The following is a 20983-nucleotide window of genomic DNA, read 5'->3' on the forward strand; positions in this document are numbered from 1 at the left end:
ACACCTTCTTATACAATCTGTTTTTCTTTTTTTCACCATGGGTTATATCACATTCCTGGGTAGGTCTACTTTTACTTGGGATGCTTAAAGTAGCCAAAGTGTGTTAATAGTTTGCATTTGTACTTTTACTTCAGTACAAATTGAATAACGTTACTATATTGTGCTACTTTTACTTAAGTAAAGATGTTCACCACTCTCCAAAGCATTTAAAAAAATGGACTTCAGCAAGTGACCACGTGTTTCCGACCCACTGAAGTCCAAACTGAGGCGTCGTTTGTCCGCGTGATGTCCTCGTTGTTTCTCTTAACTGTGTTTATCATTAGTTTACAGATTGGCGAAAGACCCTCACATCGTCAAATATATTTATTACCCAAACTTCTTCACTGAGCAGCCTATTGATTAATTAATTAAATGCACGAAAGTTAGCGTGCAAGCAGAGGGAGAGAAAGGAGCCGAAAATGGCGCAAACTGCGGTGGTTAATCAGTCTAATCCAGGTGTTATTAATCAGCGCTGAGGCAGTGACTGGTTCATGTGGCTGCACGTTAAGTCAGGAAACACTCTGGGGGAAAGTAAGTGAATATTTTACTGTTGTTCCACTTGTTTAATGTTTGACTTTCATTGGGTTTTTCATCACACTTTGTTCTATGAAATATAAAACAAGCTGCTGCACACATTTAATAGAAACTAGTGCATTTATATTACTATAGATTTAGTGTTGCTCTATGGCACTATTGTTGGTAGGCTATTCTCCATATTTGGCCCAGTCTTAGTGGTTGTAAAATGCTATTTTTTCCTACCTCAGTTTGTCCATAGTGTACGTGATGTTTTGTTGATCTAAATGTTGCATATGTTATCTTGGAAAACAATAAACTCATTTTCCTCAGTTCCTTGAGTTGGATGTGTTACTCACACAGGGCCCCAACCCTCTTCCTGAAAATCCCACATTTAATTCAGACTACAGGAAGTCTTTATTTGACAAGTAAACATGAAGATGATTTTATAGCCTGTCCAGTAGGCAAACGGTAGGCTTAACCATAATGTCAGTGTGAGTTCTTCATTTGTGATTCGAGAGTTTTACTCCCATTTCCTCCATTTCCATTCCTAATGCCACAGCTGTGCAGGAGGCTGATGAGTGTAAACATAAAGACTCTCAGACAGTGAAATATAGCCACTGGCAGAGACGCATGGATTGTGTGCTTTCATCTGAACTAAGGTTTATTCATGGGGCAGTATTTTATGCAAATGTCACACAACAGGTGAGGTCTCACCAGGTCACTTCTGATCCACACACATTCAGACGTCTTTCTTTATAAACCATTTGAGGAACATTACCAGTTGAATGTGGTCTTAAGGATGAAGAAACAGTTTTACAGCAGATTTAAAATAGTAGATTTCTGTCATATAGTTTTCATATCGATCCCTGGGTTTTGTTGTGGTCAGTGTATGCAGGTGATCTCAGACTACCTGTAGGTGTGTACCGTCATGTGATAACACTGGGAGGTGTGGACACCCTTTGTCTCCATAAGCCGACACGCCAGTGTGTGAGATAACATTGAACGATGACCTCATTTAGGAAATTACATTACTGTCGCACATTCTTGCAACCTCTGGCAGAGTTAAAAGTCCAAGTTGTCCTCAAAATTTCTCTCAGAGGTTAAAGTTTGAGTTGGTCTCTCGGAAAAATACATGCCATAGTTTTCTTTTTTTTTTTTTTTTTTTTTTTTTTAAATGGGAAATTCAAAAAAGCATAGATGACTCAAATACCTGTATCTTTGTTATCACCAATTCCTCCTTTGATTGCATTAAAGGGAGAAAATTTAACTAGAACATGGCAGCTGTCACCAGTTTGTTGTCCGAGTTAATTTCATTCTAGCTTGATGTCAAGAAAGTATTTGAAATCAGATTTATTAGAAAATTGTGTTAGAAATGAGAATGTTACACCAGAAGCTCTAATGTGACAAATCTGCTCTCATCAAGAGCCACAAAGCAAACATATTATGTGAACCAAGACTTCTTGTTTTCTTATGACAAACCTTTTTGTTTTGTCTTTTAAAGGGTTGAGTCACCAAATTATACAAATCACATTTTCTCACTAACTAACTGCTATTTAGCCATGCAGATGGACATTTTCTGCCACCACTCTACTATAGTAGAGCTAAATGTGATTTAGTTTGTTATAGAAGTATTGAAAAATATGATCTCAATGTCTTTAGAAATCTTTCCAATAACAATCTCCAGGTTAATCCGAGTAAATTCCACAGACCACACTGTCAGCATATTTTAATAGTGATAGTTTCCTCGGTAAGAAGTAGTTCCTTTAGGATGCTCAGTTAAATGTAACTATGGCTCGTATAACAAACTGAAATCCAGGGCTTCCACGGGGGAGGGTCAGAGCAGTGCTCATGGAGAATTACTCAATACAACTTGCAACGAGCTCAACAGTCATCAGCACAAAGGTCAGTGACCAAGTGGTGCAAGAAACGGCAAGGAGAGAAGAGTGTATCAGAGGGGTGTAGTGGTGTTAGGAGCAGCACTTCAGGATCACAACGACCACTATACGGATTATATTCAAACACGGTCAGGACAACAGCTTGTCACCTTTTCTATAACAATGAGATCATATATGTTGTAGATTTTTGTGTTTTTCTTTATTGGGAATTCTTGTGAAATGTGTGTGGTTTGTTGAAGAAAGGGTCTGGTTTACAGATTAGAGTTAATTATGATAGATGTAGACATCGGGGCCTGGACACTCAATAGGGCATACACGACCAGCATGTACTTTAGATCCTTTGCCCTCATTTTTTGTTATTGTTTGACTGTAAAACGTATAAACTTTCAAGCTGCAATATTCACTCATAGCTGCTGCTTGCTCCTTCTGTGAGGCCTGTTGGTAATGTTGCCCTTTGCAAGTGACGATGTGTTGTCTTACAGTTAGTCTAAATGCTAAACTGATGCTACCTTCAATCGCAGATCGATGTGCTCCCAGATGGATTACGCTATGAAGTCCCTCAGCCTTCTGACTCCGTCTTCCCTCTCCAAGTAAGAGCACTGCTCCGCGGGTTGGATGGGATAGTCAACAATCACCAGTTAATGGTGGACGAGGAGGCTGAAAATGATTTAAGCATTGTGTCTTCTATCTTTTGTCAGGTGTGTGACAGCCAGCGTGTCAGCCAGCGCCTCCATGACCCAGCAGCTCCTGTCGGGTCGAGCTCCTCGCCCAAAGCCCTTCAGGGTCACAAATGCTGACCGCAGTGTGAAGAAGGGCATCATGGCGAGCTCCCTAGAAGACCTGATGAACAAGGCAAGGAGCGTGTGTGAAGTGTTGAAAGGGCTGAGCTTGAATTGTGAAGTAGTTGAGAGTGGGTGACGATGAAACGGCGTTTAAAATGACCACAGACATCGGCCTGTGACTCACTTATTGCTGCGCCGTCTGTGAGACTCATGCTGGTTAAAGTTCACAAGACTGAGGTGTACACTTGACTGCAACAATGCTCTATCCTTTATATAATGGCTGTTATCTGAATTGCTCCTCCCTGTGTCTCTCAGGTCAGCGACTCGCTGAGCGTACCGTGTGTCGGCGCCCTGGTGCTGGATGAAGACGGCACAGGCGTGGACACAGAGGAGTTCTTCCAGACGCTGCCCGACAGCGCTGTCCTCATGGTCCTGGAGAAGGGCCACAAGTGGACCCTACATCCGGTATGATAGTGTTTGACCTTTCTCCACATCAACCAGCAGGTGATGCTGTTGATCAGCTGCACAGTGTGGTGTTTAACATATTGATCGACTGCTTGTATTCAGCGTTTGTTACGCCAGTGATTCTTTGATGTATTGACTGAACAGACGGGGAAATATCTGTTTCTTCAATGAAGCAGCCATGAATATGGATGGTACAGGGGTCTGTAGAAGAATAATACATTGAAATTTAGTCAGCAAATATTGTGTCCTCAAACTGAATAGAGGAGGAATATGTCAGTTATTGTGCAAAGGCTGAGCTCGGGGCGAACACCAGAGATTAGTTTCTTCCGTCATCATTTTTGAAGAAGAATGGTGTTAAATTTACATGTTTTCTCCCGAAAGCAATTAATTTCCTTAGACTGCATGCAGTGATTTGCATCCCTCCCCTACATGTTTCCTCTGGTGACTTCACATTGACCTTGCTTCATTGTAATTTGCCCTACCCATCACTGCTGGCAGTCCGTAATGTCTGCTGGCGGAGCTCGGTGTTGTCATCTGGCCCAATCGCGCCAACAAAATGTGTCTGTGCCCCTTTGACCCAACTTTTGTCTCCGCTCCTGTTGCCTCACAGAGCAGCCCCTCCAGAGATCAGCTCAGCACACAGCACCGGACAGATGTGGCCAAGGTGACTTTTGACCTCTACAAAAACAACCCCAAGGATTTCATTGGCTGCCTGAACGTGAAAGCAACCCTGTACGGCGCTTATACTGTCTCCTATGACCTGCGCTGTTACGCTGCCAAAAGCATGCTGAAGTGAGTGTCTGTCAAATATCTGAAACCGTCCGTCATTATTATGCATTTGTGTTGAACTGTCATGTAATGTTTGTTTCATCTTCATGTCAAAGGATTTCTCTGGTGACTTTCCCTAGTAACAGTTTAATCAAGTCAGAAATGAAAATCTACTGTGATGAGTTTCTAATTCATAAAATACCAAACAGAACAACACCTTTGCAATGCTAATTACATTTTTTTTCTGGTTGATTTTCTCCTCTATATCAGCTGCTTTTCTAACATAACAGCAGCTGTAGTAGTATTCTGTGCACAACCGCCAACATGTAAAGTCATTTTTTTAATGCGTAAATACCTGTGGGCGGCCGATTTTGAAATGATCAGATTGCAGAAGAACAAAGGCTAGATTTTACCGAGATTAAATTCATGTTATGTCATCGCTGCTGAGATCTGCCGGTTTTTAGCGTTGGCACGGAGCTTCAGTCAGAGAGGATTACATTTTGCAGACTTGTCAAATATGAGTCTTTTGTGCTCACAGTGCAGTAGAAGAGGTTTGTTTCTTAGATGTGCGTTTTTTTTTTTTTTAGATGCAGTTGTGAGGAATGATTCTTATTTCATGTCAGTCATTTTCTCATCAGCTTGTGTAGTTAACTTCCTGTGACAATTACGCAAGACTTTTTAATTATAAAAAGAGAGATATATTCTCATACTATATGTATTTCTCAAGTTACTCCAATGCCGTGTGTCTGTTAAGCCGCTCTGCAGATGGGAATTATGACCACTTTGTCTCTCTGCGTTGTGCTTCTAGGGAGGCCCTGCGATGGACCATCTTCTCCATGCAGGCCACGGGCCACATCCTGCTGGGATCCTCCTGCTACATCGAGCAGCTGCTGGAGGAGGAGGAGGAGGAGGAGGAAGAGGAGCGAGCAGAGAAGAGCCTGGCGCTACCACAGGAAGGCAGGATCAGGCAGCTGCAGAGCATGCTGCTGAGAAGGATATCCCACTGATCGTGGACTAGAGCTGACGATGGTGGAGCCGCCTTGTCCACTCTTAGGTTTAGGACACGATGTAGATGGTCGCAGATGAAACGGCTGATCTCTTCATGTTCACGTCAGTTTCCTGTGCAGTTTGCAGATATTTTAGACATAGCAACAGTCTGTCACTTTCTTGTTCTGTTACATTTATTATTTTTTTGCACCATATGTACAAGCTGATACCACAAGTTATTCCTCAGTAAGCACATTTACTTATTACTGTAACTTTTTCCTATCGAGATGAATAAATAAAACTAACACTTTTTTATATTCCCGTTCCTGAAAGTCTATTTAAGTCTACATACATTAGGTCTACAAGTGAGCTTATATGTGCTGTGTGAGTCCATTAAGCTGGCTTTGTGCGTGTGGTTCCTGGTCTGAGTCAGTGTAATTGGCAACAGGTCCAGCTGTCTCTCCCACGCTTCCCTAATTGTCCCCTGGCCTGCACTGTACTGTCAGCTGCAGCCTGCCCCTGCCTCAGAAAATCAGAGGAAGAGAACGAAGTAAGAGCAGCTGCAGGGGGCGAGAGGCCGGAAGCAAACCATTATACGGAGAGAGAAGAGAGATGATTGCCTCAGCTGGCGTCAGAAGTGCCACTTTTGCCATTTTGTTGTAAAAGGTTGCAGCAAAAAAAAAATGCTGAGGACAGATTTTCCACCGAATTGGCGGTCTGATGCACTGAGAAAAAGATAAATGTCTGAGGTACATATCAGTAGGTCAAGAGTTGGACACTGACTGTGGCTCGCTCCCGCTAGCTCTTCTGCTGGTTTTTCTTTTGTTCTGTCTACAGAAAATATAACCAGAAATAATTAACGTCGACACATTTGGTCATTTCGGATGCAGTCAACGTTGACATGAAAGACGAGATATATGTATATATATGTGTATATATATATATATACATACCCCACATGATATTAGTTGATTTATTGTTCGCTAAGGTATTGAGGGATGTGCATGTCGTTTAAATGTAATGAGATAATGTATCGTGGGATAATCAAAACATGTTCCAACAGTATTCAGTATTGGGCGGTCATCAATTAAATTGCAACTCATGAATGCATGAGCAGTAGTTGCATACAATGCCAACAACATTAATGTGATTGTGAATACATGGTTAAGTCCCATTGTTTGCACTGAAAAGAGTCATGGGGGTGCATGACTGCTGACTTTAATCTACGTTCGTTATGTTTCACAGTATTCCTGATGGCTCTATTACAGTGTATTGAATTGTAGCCATATAGATTGGTTTCTACAGTATCTGCTCTGTTTCACAGGTTTGGCGAGTGGTTTGATTTGTCGTTCCCTTCACCGTGTTCAGATGCGCCAACTGGAAATACCCAGACATGAGTTTGAGTCTAATGTATTGCTTTACTGTAAATTCTGTGCTCATTAGAAGGGACAACCTCTGATCCACTTGTGAACTGAAGGGTTCACTCCACCAAAAAAACAAGATTGGAACCTGCTGTCATTCCCACAAAAAATTGACAGTTGAAAAAAATGTAGGAACATTTAAAATGTAGGTTTCTATTCCTAAAAGGAGTTGCACTGCTTTACCATCGCACTCCTGACAATGTTAGAGTCATGATGGGCAATTAAAACATGATGCAGCAGAACCAGAGATATCCTGTTTTGTTTTTTATCAAATACAGATTTTTTTTTTTAAATTTCGTACATTCTTTGTCCTTGTCAAAACCTGGCGCCTGAACTACTCGCAATGGAACTCAACTGCCGACTGTCGGTATGAGTTAGGCAGCAGCTAAGGTAGCCTCCAGCAGCCTTAAACTATAAGCATTTTTAGAGCTGTGAGCTGCTGTGAAATATTTGCGACAGCCAGGTTCTATAACCACCGACTTTATAATTAAAGCACATTCTGCTCGACCCACTGAGCCACAGCAGTGACAAAAATCTGAAGCTGTCGAGATTCAAAGAAGTGAGTTCACCAGACCTCTGGAGCCCGCTCATCATCTTCGCTTAAATGCAGATGTCATATTTCATTTTATGTAGTTGTGCTGTGACAATCAAAATAAAGTGTAAGCGTCAAGACTTGTAGTCTTCAGCCCCAATCACTGAACGGATAAATTGCCTCAAGTGACATCAGTTGAGGCAATGTATCCGTTTTTGTGCAGCTCTCTGTGACGCCACAAAGATAGCGTATCTTCTTTTTTTTACATGCGCATTTAATAATGTGACTATTTATTTAGTACTTTACGTTTATACCAGCATCAAAGCACAGACAGGTTCGGAGTTTTTAAACCTTCGATCTGAATGTCCTCGGTAGTAGATGCCTCCTCCCTCCTCCCTCCTCTCTCACTCAGCTGAAGTCGTCCTGGCAGCAGCGTCCTCTGAGGATCCAGCAGGAGCGCTTCCTGCGGACGGCCGTCCGTCCTTCCGTCCCACTGAGCTGTGTTGTTGCCAGTGGCCCCTGGTGGAGCTGTTGCTGCTGCTGAGCATGTGCTCGGCTGCTCCGCAGAGAGTTACTCAACTACTATTGGCCCCACAGGACATAAGGGACGCTTCCCATCAACACACATGTTGTGGACACGAATCGCTGAACGCACGGCTCCAACTCAAAGAGGTAAGAGTGCAAGTTTTGCTCAATAATCTAAGCGGTTTTTTTTTTTTTACTCTGCGATATATATTTTGTCTGTGCAGCCGTTTGTCCGATGAAGATATGTCAGTGTAAAATTGCGCAGCCGCTTGGTAAGCAGTTGGCAGGCAGGCAGCCCCGACCTATCCAGTCCAACAATAACTTCAGTCCAATGAATCATTTTCTATGATAGTAACGTAACGTGTGCTTGAATTTCACACGTTAAAACGCTATTTTTTTAACTTTTCCCTTATAGGTTAGTTGAACTTTTACGCAGCGTATTTTAATCCATAACCCTTCGTGTGGCTATTTAACAAAATCCTTACAAACTGGAAACACTATGGTAGTGCATTATGTCAAAGTCTCTGTGTTTATTTGAGGGTAAGATGGGTAGGCTGCTTGCATTCCTCCCGCACATCGCCCTGTGTGCTGTTTGGCACAAAGCGCTCCACGAAATATCGATTTAGCAGAGGAATCCGGGTTTTATTAGAACCCACGGGCTGTATGTGGGAGTAGGTGCTTGACACAGTTACGGGCACGGAGGCTATATTCCTCCCACGCTCCCGAGGGAGTCCTCCTCAATGCAGTCCGCTGGAAACATCTCAACATGCATACTGTACATGAAAGCGTGGTTGTCTGTTTGGATGGTGTTTGAGATGTTTTGCATTTTGTTGTGTGTGCCAACGGCCTTGCAGCCAAATATCACTTAAAATATCTTTAAAATATCTTAAATCTCGTCATCTATTCTCACTTCCAGTCAGGATCCGTTTGTTAGGTCAATCTGTCCTAAGGAAGAATCAACAAAACAGAACTTACATGAAATAAGGTATAACTAAACCTTAAGGATTAATTGAAAGTGAGAGCGATAAACAGAAGTTAGTACTAATGGTCTGTTAAATTAGGTTTCTTTAAAGTTACTATATGCTATACTATACTATAGGCTTGTACCTTAATCTGAAACATTTCTTAAGTAAAGCTTTAAATTGCTTAAAGCAAAGAGAAGGCTTGATGAAAGCATTTGGGTCTGAGATGCGTCTCCGCCACGCTGTCCGCTGTGGACGGCTTTGATTGTGAACATGAAGGAGGGAAACCAAGTCCTGCTGGACACATGAAGACATGGAGTGTTTCCTGTGTGCCAATACATCACCCTCCCCTCTCTGTCTCACACACAAATTATTAAATTGTCTTCTAATTGATTCCTTCTGCAGTTAAGTAACCTCCTCGTTTTAAACAAAGTGGCTTTCTGTTCAGCATCTGTCATCTGTCAGCAGCAACACCCTTCTTTTTCTCTTGTCTCTATTTCTTCTTTTCCCCCACTTTCCTTCTCTCTGCTTTTTCCCCAAGCTTAGGTTTTTCAATGGTTGGTTATTTAGGTCCATATTTCAGCTCGGCAATAAATAATTCAGGTAACAGGACAACACAAAGGTCCTCAGTGAGAGCCTGGATGCTTTGCTCAGACCTGAATTGCCCGTCGTTTTGGAGAATATGTCTGAATAATGGATTTGTATTTTGACTGAAATGGCGATAGGTCCACTCACTGAGTGTTCAAGTTATCACTCAAATAGATCCATACATAAAAAATGAGTCTCCTGCTGAAGAAGCTGAGGTTTTTGCTTGATTTTACTCTCCCTCATATTCTCCCTAAAAGCACTCTCTGTATTTCTCCATATTTCATGCCGTCCTGCTGGCTTTTTCCAGCTGCTCCTCAGCTCCATTATGAAATGAGCCAAAAATATTTATGACTTGGACCGAAATGATTATTGGATTGCTGCATTGAAAGTATGGATGCTTTAACAACAGCCACCCTGGACAGAGGGTCAATAAACCACTCAGAGTGACGCAGATTCCTGACCCTGACCATACCAGTGACGGTTAAGAGTGTCCTGACGTAGTACGTGTGTGTTTGTTTGTGTTGATCACGAGACAGTGTTGTATTGTCTAGAACTGGCAACTTATTTTTTTATTAAACAAAGTTTTTAATATTTTGAAGAACCTAATCAAGTCAAACAGAAACTTGAATTCTCCTCACTTTTTGTGGAGACATTCTAAACTTTACTGACAGCTACTGTGCTCATTTTTAAAAGAGCACATAACCTTTTTTGGACATATTTGGGGAAACAGCATCTAAGCCTCAAACCTCTGTGTGGTCGTCTCCCACGGCAGGACCGGCAGTTTTAGGAGACGTGTCCATGGTGACTGGAGAACGGTTGGTTAACCAACACTTTTTTTTTTATTCCAACTCGTCACACATACTGACCCTTTGTCAGACCCCTTTGAGTCACGCACCAGGTAGCTCAGCAGACGGTCGCAGTAGACACGAGTTTATCGTGAATTCAAACGAAAGCCTCATAGATAAGCATCATCTGTTGAAGTGAGTGACGCATGGTTGGAAGCTCCAGGATTGTTCTGCTCTGTCTCAGTCCCAGTAGGGCCTCACAATTATGTGCAAGGCCGTTTCCCGCAATGTGTCCATAACCATGCATTGAATGGACATATTGGCAGTGTAGAACTATTTATTTGCATTTAGAATGGTCATGAGACTTTACATGATAGCATAATGTCACTGTAGTATTCGTCCTCGCATTTGAAGCTCGGAGTCACGCCTCAAAGAGCTGGCGGCTTAAAGGCAGACAACCAGCTAAGTCAGATTCAGTGGGGAAATCTCTATTCAATTCGTATTTGTTTAACATTCCATCTGCTGGAAAATAATCCCTAACATTCACTACACTGGAAAACACTCCAGCGCTGCTCCAGATGAGACTTTCATCCTCTCTGTATTCATCGACCGCTACAAGACCACTTAGACTCGGCAGGTGTCCTGTTGTACAACTGTGTGTGTTTAAAGACGTGCGTTTCTCTCCCAGGCCGACTGTGCTGAGGATGAGCAGTGGCCTGCCAGTGTTTGTCTCTGACTAGACCTTTTGCCTCCATCATGACGTGGTGACTGAAGAGAGTGCTCAAATAAGAGCTTGACGGGAGTCTTTTTACACTTGTGCGCACACACACAAATGCTGGTGGGTGTTTAATGCATAGTAGGAGTGTACAGTGTATGTTCCTCGCGTTAACTCCAGCCTCTCCGTTTCGTCATTACTCACCCCCTCACACTGCAGACTCTCAGACTTGAATGCTGTCCTTTCTATTATTGTGTGTGCTTTGTCCTAAGTAATGTCTGGTTAAAATCAACATTCTGCTTTGTGGTGGTCTGCTTAATTTCAAGAACCTAAAGTAGACAAAATATTTCTACTACACATTGTGACGGCAAGTCTTCTATTGTAGTGTGTGTTCTGTAATGGGCCTGCAGTGTCATTATATATCCATTAGAATAAATACCCTGACTATTCCCTTTTTTTCTGTCCTACCAGTGCATGAAACCGTATATAACAGAAATGTCATACTTTCCTCATAGCTTTCCTCGTTTGAGTTGAAGTGATTAGGTCTTCAGTCCCCTTGCTGCATAAGTTTGCATTTTAATGAGGTTGAACTGATTTACTTTTAACCGCTATAAATCTGTGATGTTTATGGAGTTCATGTGAAGAGAAATATGTGGATATGCTTTACTGATGAATATGTAGATAGCTTACATGACACTAGCAAATGTTAGCATGCTGACATGATAAACTAAGGCTACATTCACACAGCAAGCCTTTGTGTTCAATTCTGAATTATTAATCAAATTGGGCCTTTGCTAAGCCCCGCCCCCCCCGCTGCTACTCCGTCAAGGTGTCAGAGCTACCATGGAGTCCACACTGTCACTAACTGCACTCACTGAATAAACATTATCAAATTCTTGAAAACATGAAAATATATATCCAGGATGTCAAACTGATTGAACGGTGAAAACAGGTTATAAAGATGAAGACAGAAGCTAAAGCTACAGATCACAGTTTAAAAGTGAACCACCACATCACCTGGCGATCGAGACAAAAGACAATGAAATTAAGGAACAATAGTGTTCCTGTAAAGTAGGTCTTTACTCACTGTTACAAAAGCAAAAACAGCATCCAGTATACCTTCAGAAGCTAGCGTAGCATAGAGGTACAATAACAAAGTCATCACATGCACTGTCGTACGGAAGTAAACATGGAGGCCACTAAATTTAGTGTTTACGCTGACATTAACAAGTTGATGTGCATGTAGGCCAGTGAATTTGTGAGCAGATGATGAGGATGAAGAGAAAGAGGGTCACATTTTTTTAATCATGGCTTTTTGTGAAGCAATAGATGCTTCTTCTGTACGTAAGTGTGTGTGGATGCAGAGTGGGAGCCAGTAGTGGTGGGATCCTGATGTGATGTAAAAGTCACATCAATTCCGATATGAGAGTTCAGACTGAGGTACTATTGCAAGAAATCAGACCTGAACTGAAAAGATCAGATGTTGTAGTTTAAAAAAACAAAAACTGATCTTAGTCACATAAAAAAATCAGATTTGGGCCACTTTTGCAAACATTATACAGATATAAATACATTATATATGTATCATATTATAACAGTAATCACACAGCTTTAGCACACTCTTGCTGTATTTAATTAAATCGTGATCATTTTTAATGTGGTTGATGATAATATAATATCCATTGTATTCCCATAAAAAGATTACTACTCCAACATTCCTACATTACTATTCATGTGCCTTTCCTCTGCAAGTCTTTCTTTTCTTTTTTTTAAACTATATAACAGTTTGACAACCTGTTACATCAGCTCGTCTCACATGAATAGCAAGATTATCTTCACTGTCGTTTAATCTTTGTGCTGCTGCTCCTGGGGATTGCTGGTGTGACTAGCTGTTCAATTATACATGTTATACAGTCTCTTGTCACATAGGTGCAGGCTTCCTACACAGAAGGGGAAAACGTTGTAGGGCGTCACTTAGATCTGTGGTGGATCTGTTAGATGTGGTGCACCAGGCTTTAACTCTTAAAATGAAAGATTATTATTAGATCAGTCTCTGCTTGTTTTATCATAAAGCGTTGTAATTTACATTTTAGTTTCACTTTTCCTGAACCTGTATTGCCCAGAATTACTTTCTACAATCCCTAGCGACCAGCTTTAAATTCTTACATTCACGTCTGAGTGTTTGGGCGGAGATGCAAATTAAGAAATTAGATGGAAATTGGTGATGTCTACTATTTTGCTCCTGAATTGTTGAAAAGTTTTAATGCTCAACTTGATTATCCTGAAGAACGATGGCATTAAAACAAAATCCCAAAGCACCAAAGCAAGCATCCATAAACGGGTTGCATACAAAAGAACATATTAAACATTGTAAGTCTTTACATATAAATAGAACTGAAATGAGATCAAACCAAACGCAGAGACACACAATGAAAAACACAGGATAAGGGATTAGGACCCAGATGTGACGTCAAAGGCTTTGCAGAATGAAATTCATATGTTTACATATTGCACATTTCTGAATTTTGCACTGAAAATATCAGGCATAAACGGAAGCCAGATATAACCAAGGCTAACATTAGTTTATTGTCAAACAACGAAATGCGTTAGGGGTTTTTCACAAATCACAAAATCGCACGACTTCTTGGTTCTCAACATCATCATTCAGTTTTACATAAGTGTCATTGCTTTCACATTCGACTTCACTGCAAGTTCCTTGATGTGATATCTTCCTGGTTCTCAGTATGTTAGGATGTTAAGTGCAAAGCCAGATAATGGCCACACACACACACACACACACACACACGGTCACCTGGGCAACTCCCTGTTGAGCGTATTCCACTCACAGGCGACATAATTAGGAAGCCATCTTAAGACCAGCGCCTGGTTGTCACACGTGTCTGCCTCTGGCTTACATTAGTTAGCAGGAGGGGTGGGCGCGCTTTCTGACAAGGTTTTATCTGGATTCGTAAATACAAAATTGCTGTACAAGACCTAACGCCAACCAACCCAGAGATTGACTCAGATTCAGGTTTTTCAAAGAGGGAGACGATTCTGAATAACCATCTTGTGGATGAAGAACGGTGTGAAACAGCACAGCGCTCTCCGGGGTCAGACATGAGGCGCGTTGGATTAGAGCAGGGTCTGGTTGATCGATTTTTCACACTTCTGCTTCACATGAATGCTTTGTGCAACTCAACCTTTTAATTCACAGTGATTAAACAGAAGTAGAAAACATACCCTTATAAAAGAAATACTGTTCAAAAATCACACCAATACTCTCTAAAAATAGAGCGTACAAACTCGGCACAGCCATCACTCCCTAGATTACAGGAAAACCTGAGTATCATACAGAGGTCCATTGCCGATCAGCTCCTGTGCCATTCAACGACCAGATTGCTTTTTCTTGTGCTAAGCATCTAACCCAGGCAGTCATCATGCTTTTCACTCAGGCAATGATAAGTGGAGTCTTTTGGGACAGAAGCAGCCCGTTGGGTACTGGAGGCAACCAGGGAACCAGCGCCCTGGGACATCTTGTTTACCAGTGCTCCTGGCTCGCCCTTCCTTTCTACTTCCTTCACTTACATTTTCTGTAATCTGTCTCAGCTCTCTAGCTGGCATTTCAGATGTCCTACTTCCAGGTGATGCATGCCCTCTTTTAAACAAGAATCCGCTACTTTCCAAATCCCATGTTGCCCCCCCCCCCCCCCCCACCCTCTACCAATTCCAGCCTCTGGGGGAAATCAGACAGTCTGCTCACGAACGGACCAGCTGGAACATGGGTCAAGCAGAGTGGCTGCAGGGCTGCGCTCATGCACACATTCAATTTTTTCACTGGCTGTTACTCACTTTACTTTCCCCAGTATCCCTCCTTTCCTTTCTCCTCACATCCCCATGAGATATCTCTCACAGTTTTAACTAAACCATGAATCTGTATCTGCCAACTGCTCCCTCACTCGCTTAAACAGTGCTGTAGAAACAAAGTGGCAAAGTGTGTAATTTGCTGATACTATTTTGCAGTTGCTCTTAGGGGACTTCCGTTTCCTCCCCCATTCTGCTGTTTACAATGCCCAGGGAGAAGAGGAACACATGAAAGTCAACAGAAAAGGCAGACTGAGTGCCAGGGAATTAGTTTTTGTCTCCCTTATCCTTTCCGTGGGAATGTAACATGCTTTTGAAGTTGATGTTTTAACTCTACTACTCTACCGTCTCTCTGTCACTAGCGTGGCGTCACCAAAGAGCTCGGTGTCGCACACTTCACTACCATCACACCTGTGCCCTCATTAATCTAGGCTCTCGTAGTGTGGTTGCCGTGGCAACAGAAACTGGGAGAAAACAAGTCCATCGCTCAACCGAAAGTCTCGTTTCCAGCAGTTGATAGTCGACAGTTGATCCGTCGTGTTTGTTTGTTTCCCGTGCCTTCGACTTTTAGGGTCGTCAGCAAATGTTTTAACGTTGCGTTTGTGATTTTCACCTCTTGATGATTTCAGGGAAAAGATGGCTGTGATTGGATTCATTCAAGTGATTTCCTGCAGGTGCAATCACTGGCCTCCTGCTTCATCAACTGCGTGTTCCTCAAGATGGGAATTATGGGAATGAACCTGTAATTTCTATTTAAGCCTTTTTTTTTAATCCCCACCAAGGTGCAAATGTTTCAAACATAGTGACTGAAACCGCTCTCATCATACATTGATCATGCATCCTAGTAAGACCACACGAGCTGGAAGTTATTTTAAAGAAATGTTTGTGCAATATGTATAAAGCTAGAGTCATAAGGTGATTTTGAAGTAGCCAGCTTAGCTCTGTCAAAATTACATAAATACACACATAGACATGCACATACTTGGAGATGTGTGGGTGTAACTATTGCTTGACCAGTAACTGTTGCTACAGTGAGCTTGTTGGTCAACCAGCGGAGGTGTTGCACATACAATAGGCTTTGTGCTCAGCAAACAGCAAGTTGTTGTTTGTCAAGAAACATTTACAGTATGTACAGTAACTCCCCTTAAAATCACATTCATATTTTTTGTGTTCTTATTGAACAAACAACATTATACATGCAAGCTTTAGAAGTGCTGGTTACTGTACTTCTTCTTTGATCACATGAATCTCCCTGAAATCTGCTTTGTGGTTGATGTTTACCTTTGTTTTTCCTTGACCTCCTTCCACAGTATATTTTAGTGAATTAGATACTAGCACTGACACTCAAATCATTTTTAATTAAGTGGTTGTCAGTTTAACGGAAACCTGAGGTTTTTTTTCCTCAATCACTTTGGCTCATTTTTTAAACAGTCTCTATTGCATGTCTGCAAAACGTAGTAACTCACATAAAACATTTCCTTAAAATGAAAAGTTGTTTTGTCATCGTGGTCAAAAACTGTTTTTTCAGTCATCCCTGGAAAGGTTTCTTATGTACTACACTCTGTTTTGCTCAAACTTTAGTTTTTTTTAGCACTGACTGCTTACTGTACTATAGAAGAATACAAAGTAAGCAGAATTGACGTTCTTCAAGAATGTAGGTAAACGTTTACTGCGAAAAGACAATACTGTAGTACACAGAAAAAGGATATGCACATTTGTACGTACACAGTAAATGTATTTGTTTTACATGTAACATATTGTATAATAATGATATAATATTTACAGTAACACAAGTGTGTCTGACAGATTTTGATAATTGAAGGTCTCATTTTGCATGCGATGGCTCAAATGATGAAAGAAAGTTTAGAAGTTTTTGACAATTCAGTTCAGTCAGTTTTTATCAGCAAGCCATGTAGTTATTGTGCAAAATGGTGTGTCAAAACACGTTCTTTTTACTGATCCACTGAGAGTGCAAGTGATTGGTCTGATCACTTATCTTAAATCAAATGCCCACTCCCAAGAGCTCCAGTACACATAAGCGATGGCCTGTTGTAGGTTCTGACAGCTTGTGTGTAGGTCTCAGGCTGTGGCTGAGCCAAAACGGTAATCAGAGAATACTGGAAGGAGACAGATTGAAGGCTGTTCTGATGCATAATGCACCTGTTCAATCTGCAGACGCTGGGAATGATATATGCTTATTTATAACAATTGATCGTAGGTAGGTAGATAGATAGACAATGTCTGTTATCATCTCTGTGTTATGACTTTTCTATCCTAATAGAATGTTGAGATGTCTGACTTGCTATGAAAGAGAAAATGTGTTTTGGTTTTCTCCTCCCGCAGTTCATTTTTTATCTGTATGAATTGTGTTTCTGTCTCCGCAGCGCTGTCGTCAAGCTGCATCATGGAGGCGCAGTCGGTTGCATCATGGGAGCTCATCAACGGTGTGACAAATACAATATATGAGGGCTGAGAGGTTCGTCATGGAGACGGACAGCTACACCCCAGGCCCAGCCACCACTGACTGGGTTGGGACGGTGGCCGGCCTGGAGGGAATGGGGCTCCTTCAGGAGCAGGGAGGGGGGGGCTTGGCCAGCGGCCCGGCGTCCTGGTACACGCCATACTCGCTGGGCTTTCAGGTGTCGCTCACCTCCTTCCTCATGCTGGAGCTGGTGTTGGGTTTCAGCAGCAACCTGACGGTGCTGGTGCTCTACTGCTCTCAATCCAATTTAGTGGACTCGGTGAGCAATATGGTGACTGTGAATCTGCATGTGCTGGATGTGGCGGTGTGTGTGCTGTGTCTGCCCCTCACTCTGGTGGTTGTGCTGCTGCCTCCAGGACCAAACATGGCCCTGCTCTGCTGCTTCCATGAGGCCGGCGTCACCTTTGCCAGCATAGCCACGGCCATCAACATACTGGTCATCAGCTTGGACCGATATGACATCTCAGTGCGGCCGGCCAACAGGCTGCTGACCACACGTAGAGCAACGCTGCTCCTGGCTGCCGTTTGGATCACCTCGGTAGCTGTGTTGTTTATCCCGTTCTTGGAGGTGCAGTGGTCCAGTGGAGAAGGAGCAGAGGAGAGAGGGCAGGTGACACCCTTGTCGTTGTCCTCGCATGGTATCAGTGCCGCAGTGGCGCCAGCGTGGCGTAACCAGACACTGCTGTGTGTCGGTGGGCAGGGCTTCCACACAGGTATGGCTATGTACTACCATCTTATCCTGCAGGTACCCATCTTCTTCACCACAGTGGCAGTCATGCTCTTCACCTACTCCAGAATACTGAGGGCTTTAAACATCCGCATTGGCTCCCACATGAAGAAGGGTCCGCGGTTCAGGGGCCCTTCCGGCAGGGGGCAGGGGGGGCCCCACAAGAGACAGAAAATACAGAAGGCGGGGCTCAAAATGAACGATGGTGGGAAGGTAGGAGGGGAGCAGTGCACCGCAGATGGTACCAAACAGCTCTGCCTCCCTCCACTCATTCCTTCCCCCTCGCCCACTCCCACGGCCACCTCCCCCCCTGCCCTGTCCTCCGCCCCCCTCGTGACCTCTGACACAGGCCCTGCGACCGCCATGCCCACCACCATGGGTGTCCAGGCCTCCGTGTCTGCCATCATTGCCCTGAGGAGGGCAGTGCGGCGACACAGGGATCGGAGAGAGCGACAGAGGCGGGTGTTCAGGATGTCCCTCATCATTATCACCACGTTCCTGTGCTGTTGGGCTCCCCTCTCTGTGACCAACATGCTAATCTTGGGTATAGGCCCCAGTGACGCCTTGGTCAGCCTACGCCTCTGGTTCTTGGCCCTGTCGTACGGCACCACCGTCTCCCACCCTCTGCTCTACGCCTTCACCCGACAGAAGCTGCGGCGTGCCCTCCGTACTAAGGTCAAGAAGAGGGTGGTGTCCCTGCTCCAGGTAGACCCTTCACCAGGGGGCACCGTCATACACAACTCCTGGGTGGAGAACAGAAAAACCAGCCGGCAGGTGCGGCTGGAAGCAAGCGAAGGTACTGACCGCTGCCTGGCAAGAGGTCCTGTGAGACTGACACACACGGGCCAGGCTAATTATTAGTAGTAATTAAAAATAGAGTCACAGGTGTGTTCTGTTATTAAACTCACTGGTGCGTGAAGCCAGTGTAGGAAATAAACATATTTCCACCTCTGGGAGATGTTCTAATGTAACCACCAAGCCCATGCTAAAGACGGCTAACATTCACAGCAGGGACAGCAGGATGCTGTCGACACACCGTCTCTGCGGCTGAAGAAAATCATACAACAGCACACACACACAAATGTATATAATTTGCACTCTGTCAAATGGTGAAGTCTGTTTACATATGCAGTTGTATGATAGAGCGGTCTCCTAGTGGTGCTTACCTAACTGCTCCAAAGAATGTGTTTAGCCAGCAGATGATCTAGTCTGCCACCCACTCTAATGCTCCAAGGCAGCTTTAAAAATAAAGATTTGATACACTTTGAACAAATAAATACTCAAAAAACTCTTTGAATGTGTTTGATATTGTCTCTGTCTTAGTTCTGCTCTGATGGTATGATGTCTATTCTGAACTCAAAGGGGAACATGTTGGATATTTACAAGCAAAACACAGGGATGATATGAGGATACGATGTAAATGTGCCAGGGTTTAATCAAATGCAGTTTTGCTTAAAGCAGTTATTAAACGGTCAATGTTAGTGTTTACAAGAAATCTTGCAAAGCTCTTTTGTATAAATGCAACTCTTTTGCTCCAAAATTTGTATCAAATGGTGTAATGTCTTATTGATGTTTTGCATGTACTGCTTGGAGCAGGCAGGTACATTGATTGAAGTCATAGTTTAACATTTTGGGAAATAGGATCATTGACTTTCTTGCAGGGAATTAGATGAAGAGATTGACACCACTGTTACACAGGAGAGTGCTTTCAAACTTCTCATCTAACTCTCGGCAAGAAAGTCAATAAGCCTCTTTCCCAAAATGTCTAGCTAGTCCTCTAAATAGTAAAAAAATAAATCTATTTTATTGTATTAAATGTTGACAGACTTATGGGTAGAGTCGACTGGTTGTGCTGAATTAGCTAGTCAGAATGACACCGTAAAATCGACAGGTGACCTTTCAATATAATGCAGTCTCATCACCAAAATCAATAATCACAAAAATAACCATAGAGTTCAATCAACACCTCTCTGAAACATTCTCAACAAAAACAGCCTGAAGAAAAGTAGTAATCTTTGTCGGTCTGTTGTTTTGGATTGCATTATATTTAAGTTTTCGGCATGCTAAAAGCATGCAGTTCTCTTTTGAAATACCATTTATGTACATGTAAATATTGACCAGTGTAAAATGTATTTCATGTGAAATCTACAATAGAAGTCACTAAGACTGTATGTGATTATAGATTTTGAGTGATTCAGTCGCGGCTGGCTCGTCCAAACATGTGGTCCCGTGGGTCAACTCAACCTTAGTGTACAGCAACACAAGAGAGTAACTGTCCACTGCAGCCGAGCGCTGACAGACTGTAGGATTCTTAGTAGGACTTGTGTGTGTGTGTGTGTGTGTGTGTTCACTGTGATGCTGTACTCGCAGTGAGGCCACGTGAATTATCTCACACACACACAATGCATTCTTGAATGTAAACACATGAAATATATATTATATTGTATGTACAGCAAGAATATGCTATCTTTATAGGTTTTGGTCATGGTGTTCTTATGTGAATGTATCACCATGCAACGTTGAATTATATCAATAAACATGAAATACTGAGGTCTGGATTTGCTGCTTTTTTTCTCCTGTGCTCATGACAGTATGAATTCATGTATGCTGCCTGCTGTGTGTTCGTTGAATGCCAAAGAGGTAAGGCTACTGAAAAATGACACAACGTATACAATACAATGTTTCTGTCTAAACAGCCCTGGCCGTGGGTGGAGCTGTCATCACAGTTGTTTCCCCTTACAGCATGAGGACAATGTACACAATTGTCCATATAGCTATGATTATTTCCTTGTTACCAGAAGGGACACGCCTTGTCCTCTTGGACGCGGGTTGTTGCAGTAAATAAAGATATGCTTGTGTTCAATATGTATTGCTATTCTCTGTGGTCTGTGTCGGGCAGGGACGGCATGCTGTATGATAAACAGTTTGTGCAT

The 20983-nt window shown here is 42.7% G+C and overlaps 2 protein-coding genes across 3 annotated transcripts; both read left to right on the plus strand.

Moving 5' to 3' along the window:
• The first annotated feature begins 286 nt into the window (after positions 1 to 286).
• On the plus strand, positions 287 to 5759 carry LOC116386567 (cell death activator CIDE-3). 2 transcript variants are annotated; one of them, XM_031852904.1, is made up of 6 exons: positions 287 to 570; positions 2972 to 3040; positions 3149 to 3302; positions 3548 to 3697; positions 4308 to 4489; positions 5274 to 5759. In XM_031852904.1, the coding sequence occupies exons 2-6, from the start codon at positions 2976 to 2978 to the stop codon at positions 5470 to 5472; spliced, it is 750 nt and encodes a 249-aa protein (XP_031708764.1). In that variant the 5' UTR covers positions 287 to 570; positions 2972 to 2975; the 3' UTR covers positions 5473 to 5759. The 2 variants fall into 2 exon arrangements, with proteins under 2 accessions (XP_031708764.1, XP_031708773.1); XM_031852913.1 differs by lacking the exon at positions 287 to 570 and adding an exon at positions 2491 to 2578.
• A 2078-nt stretch (positions 5760 to 7837) lies between these two features.
• On the plus strand, positions 7838 to 20383 carry LOC116387487 (G-protein coupled receptor 22-like). The gene is made up of 2 exons (XM_031854637.1): positions 7838 to 8077; positions 17226 to 20383. The coding sequence occupies exon 2, from the start codon at positions 17304 to 17306 to the stop codon at positions 18909 to 18911; it is 1608 nt and encodes a 535-aa protein (XP_031710497.1). The 5' UTR covers positions 7838 to 8077; positions 17226 to 17303; the 3' UTR covers positions 18912 to 20383.
• The last annotated feature ends 600 nt before the right edge of the window (positions 20384 to 20983 follow it).

The sequence above is a fragment of the Anarrhichthys ocellatus genome, unplaced genomic scaffold, assembly GCF_004355925.1.
Source record: "Anarrhichthys ocellatus isolate YVR2014 unplaced genomic scaffold, GSC_Weel_1.0 scaffold1, whole genome shotgun sequence".
Taxonomy (NCBI): Eukaryota; Metazoa; Chordata; class Actinopteri; order Perciformes; family Anarhichadidae; genus Anarrhichthys; species Anarrhichthys ocellatus.

Coding starts and splice junctions, on each gene's coding strand:
- LOC116386567 (XM_031852904.1), top strand. CDS start 2,976: ATGTGCTCCCAGATGGATTACGCTATGAAGTCCCTCAGCCTTCTGACT. Junction 3,303..3,547: donor TAGAAGACCTGATGAACAAG/GCAAGGAGCGTG, acceptor TGTGTCTCTCAG/GTCAGCGACTCGCTGAGCGT. Junction 3,698..4,307: donor ACAAGTGGACCCTACATCCG/GTATGATAGTGT, acceptor GTTGCCTCACAG/AGCAGCCCCTCCAGAGATCA.
- LOC116387487 (XM_031854637.1), top strand. CDS start 17,304: ATGAGGGCTGAGAGGTTCGTCATGGAGACGGACAGCTACACCCCAGGC.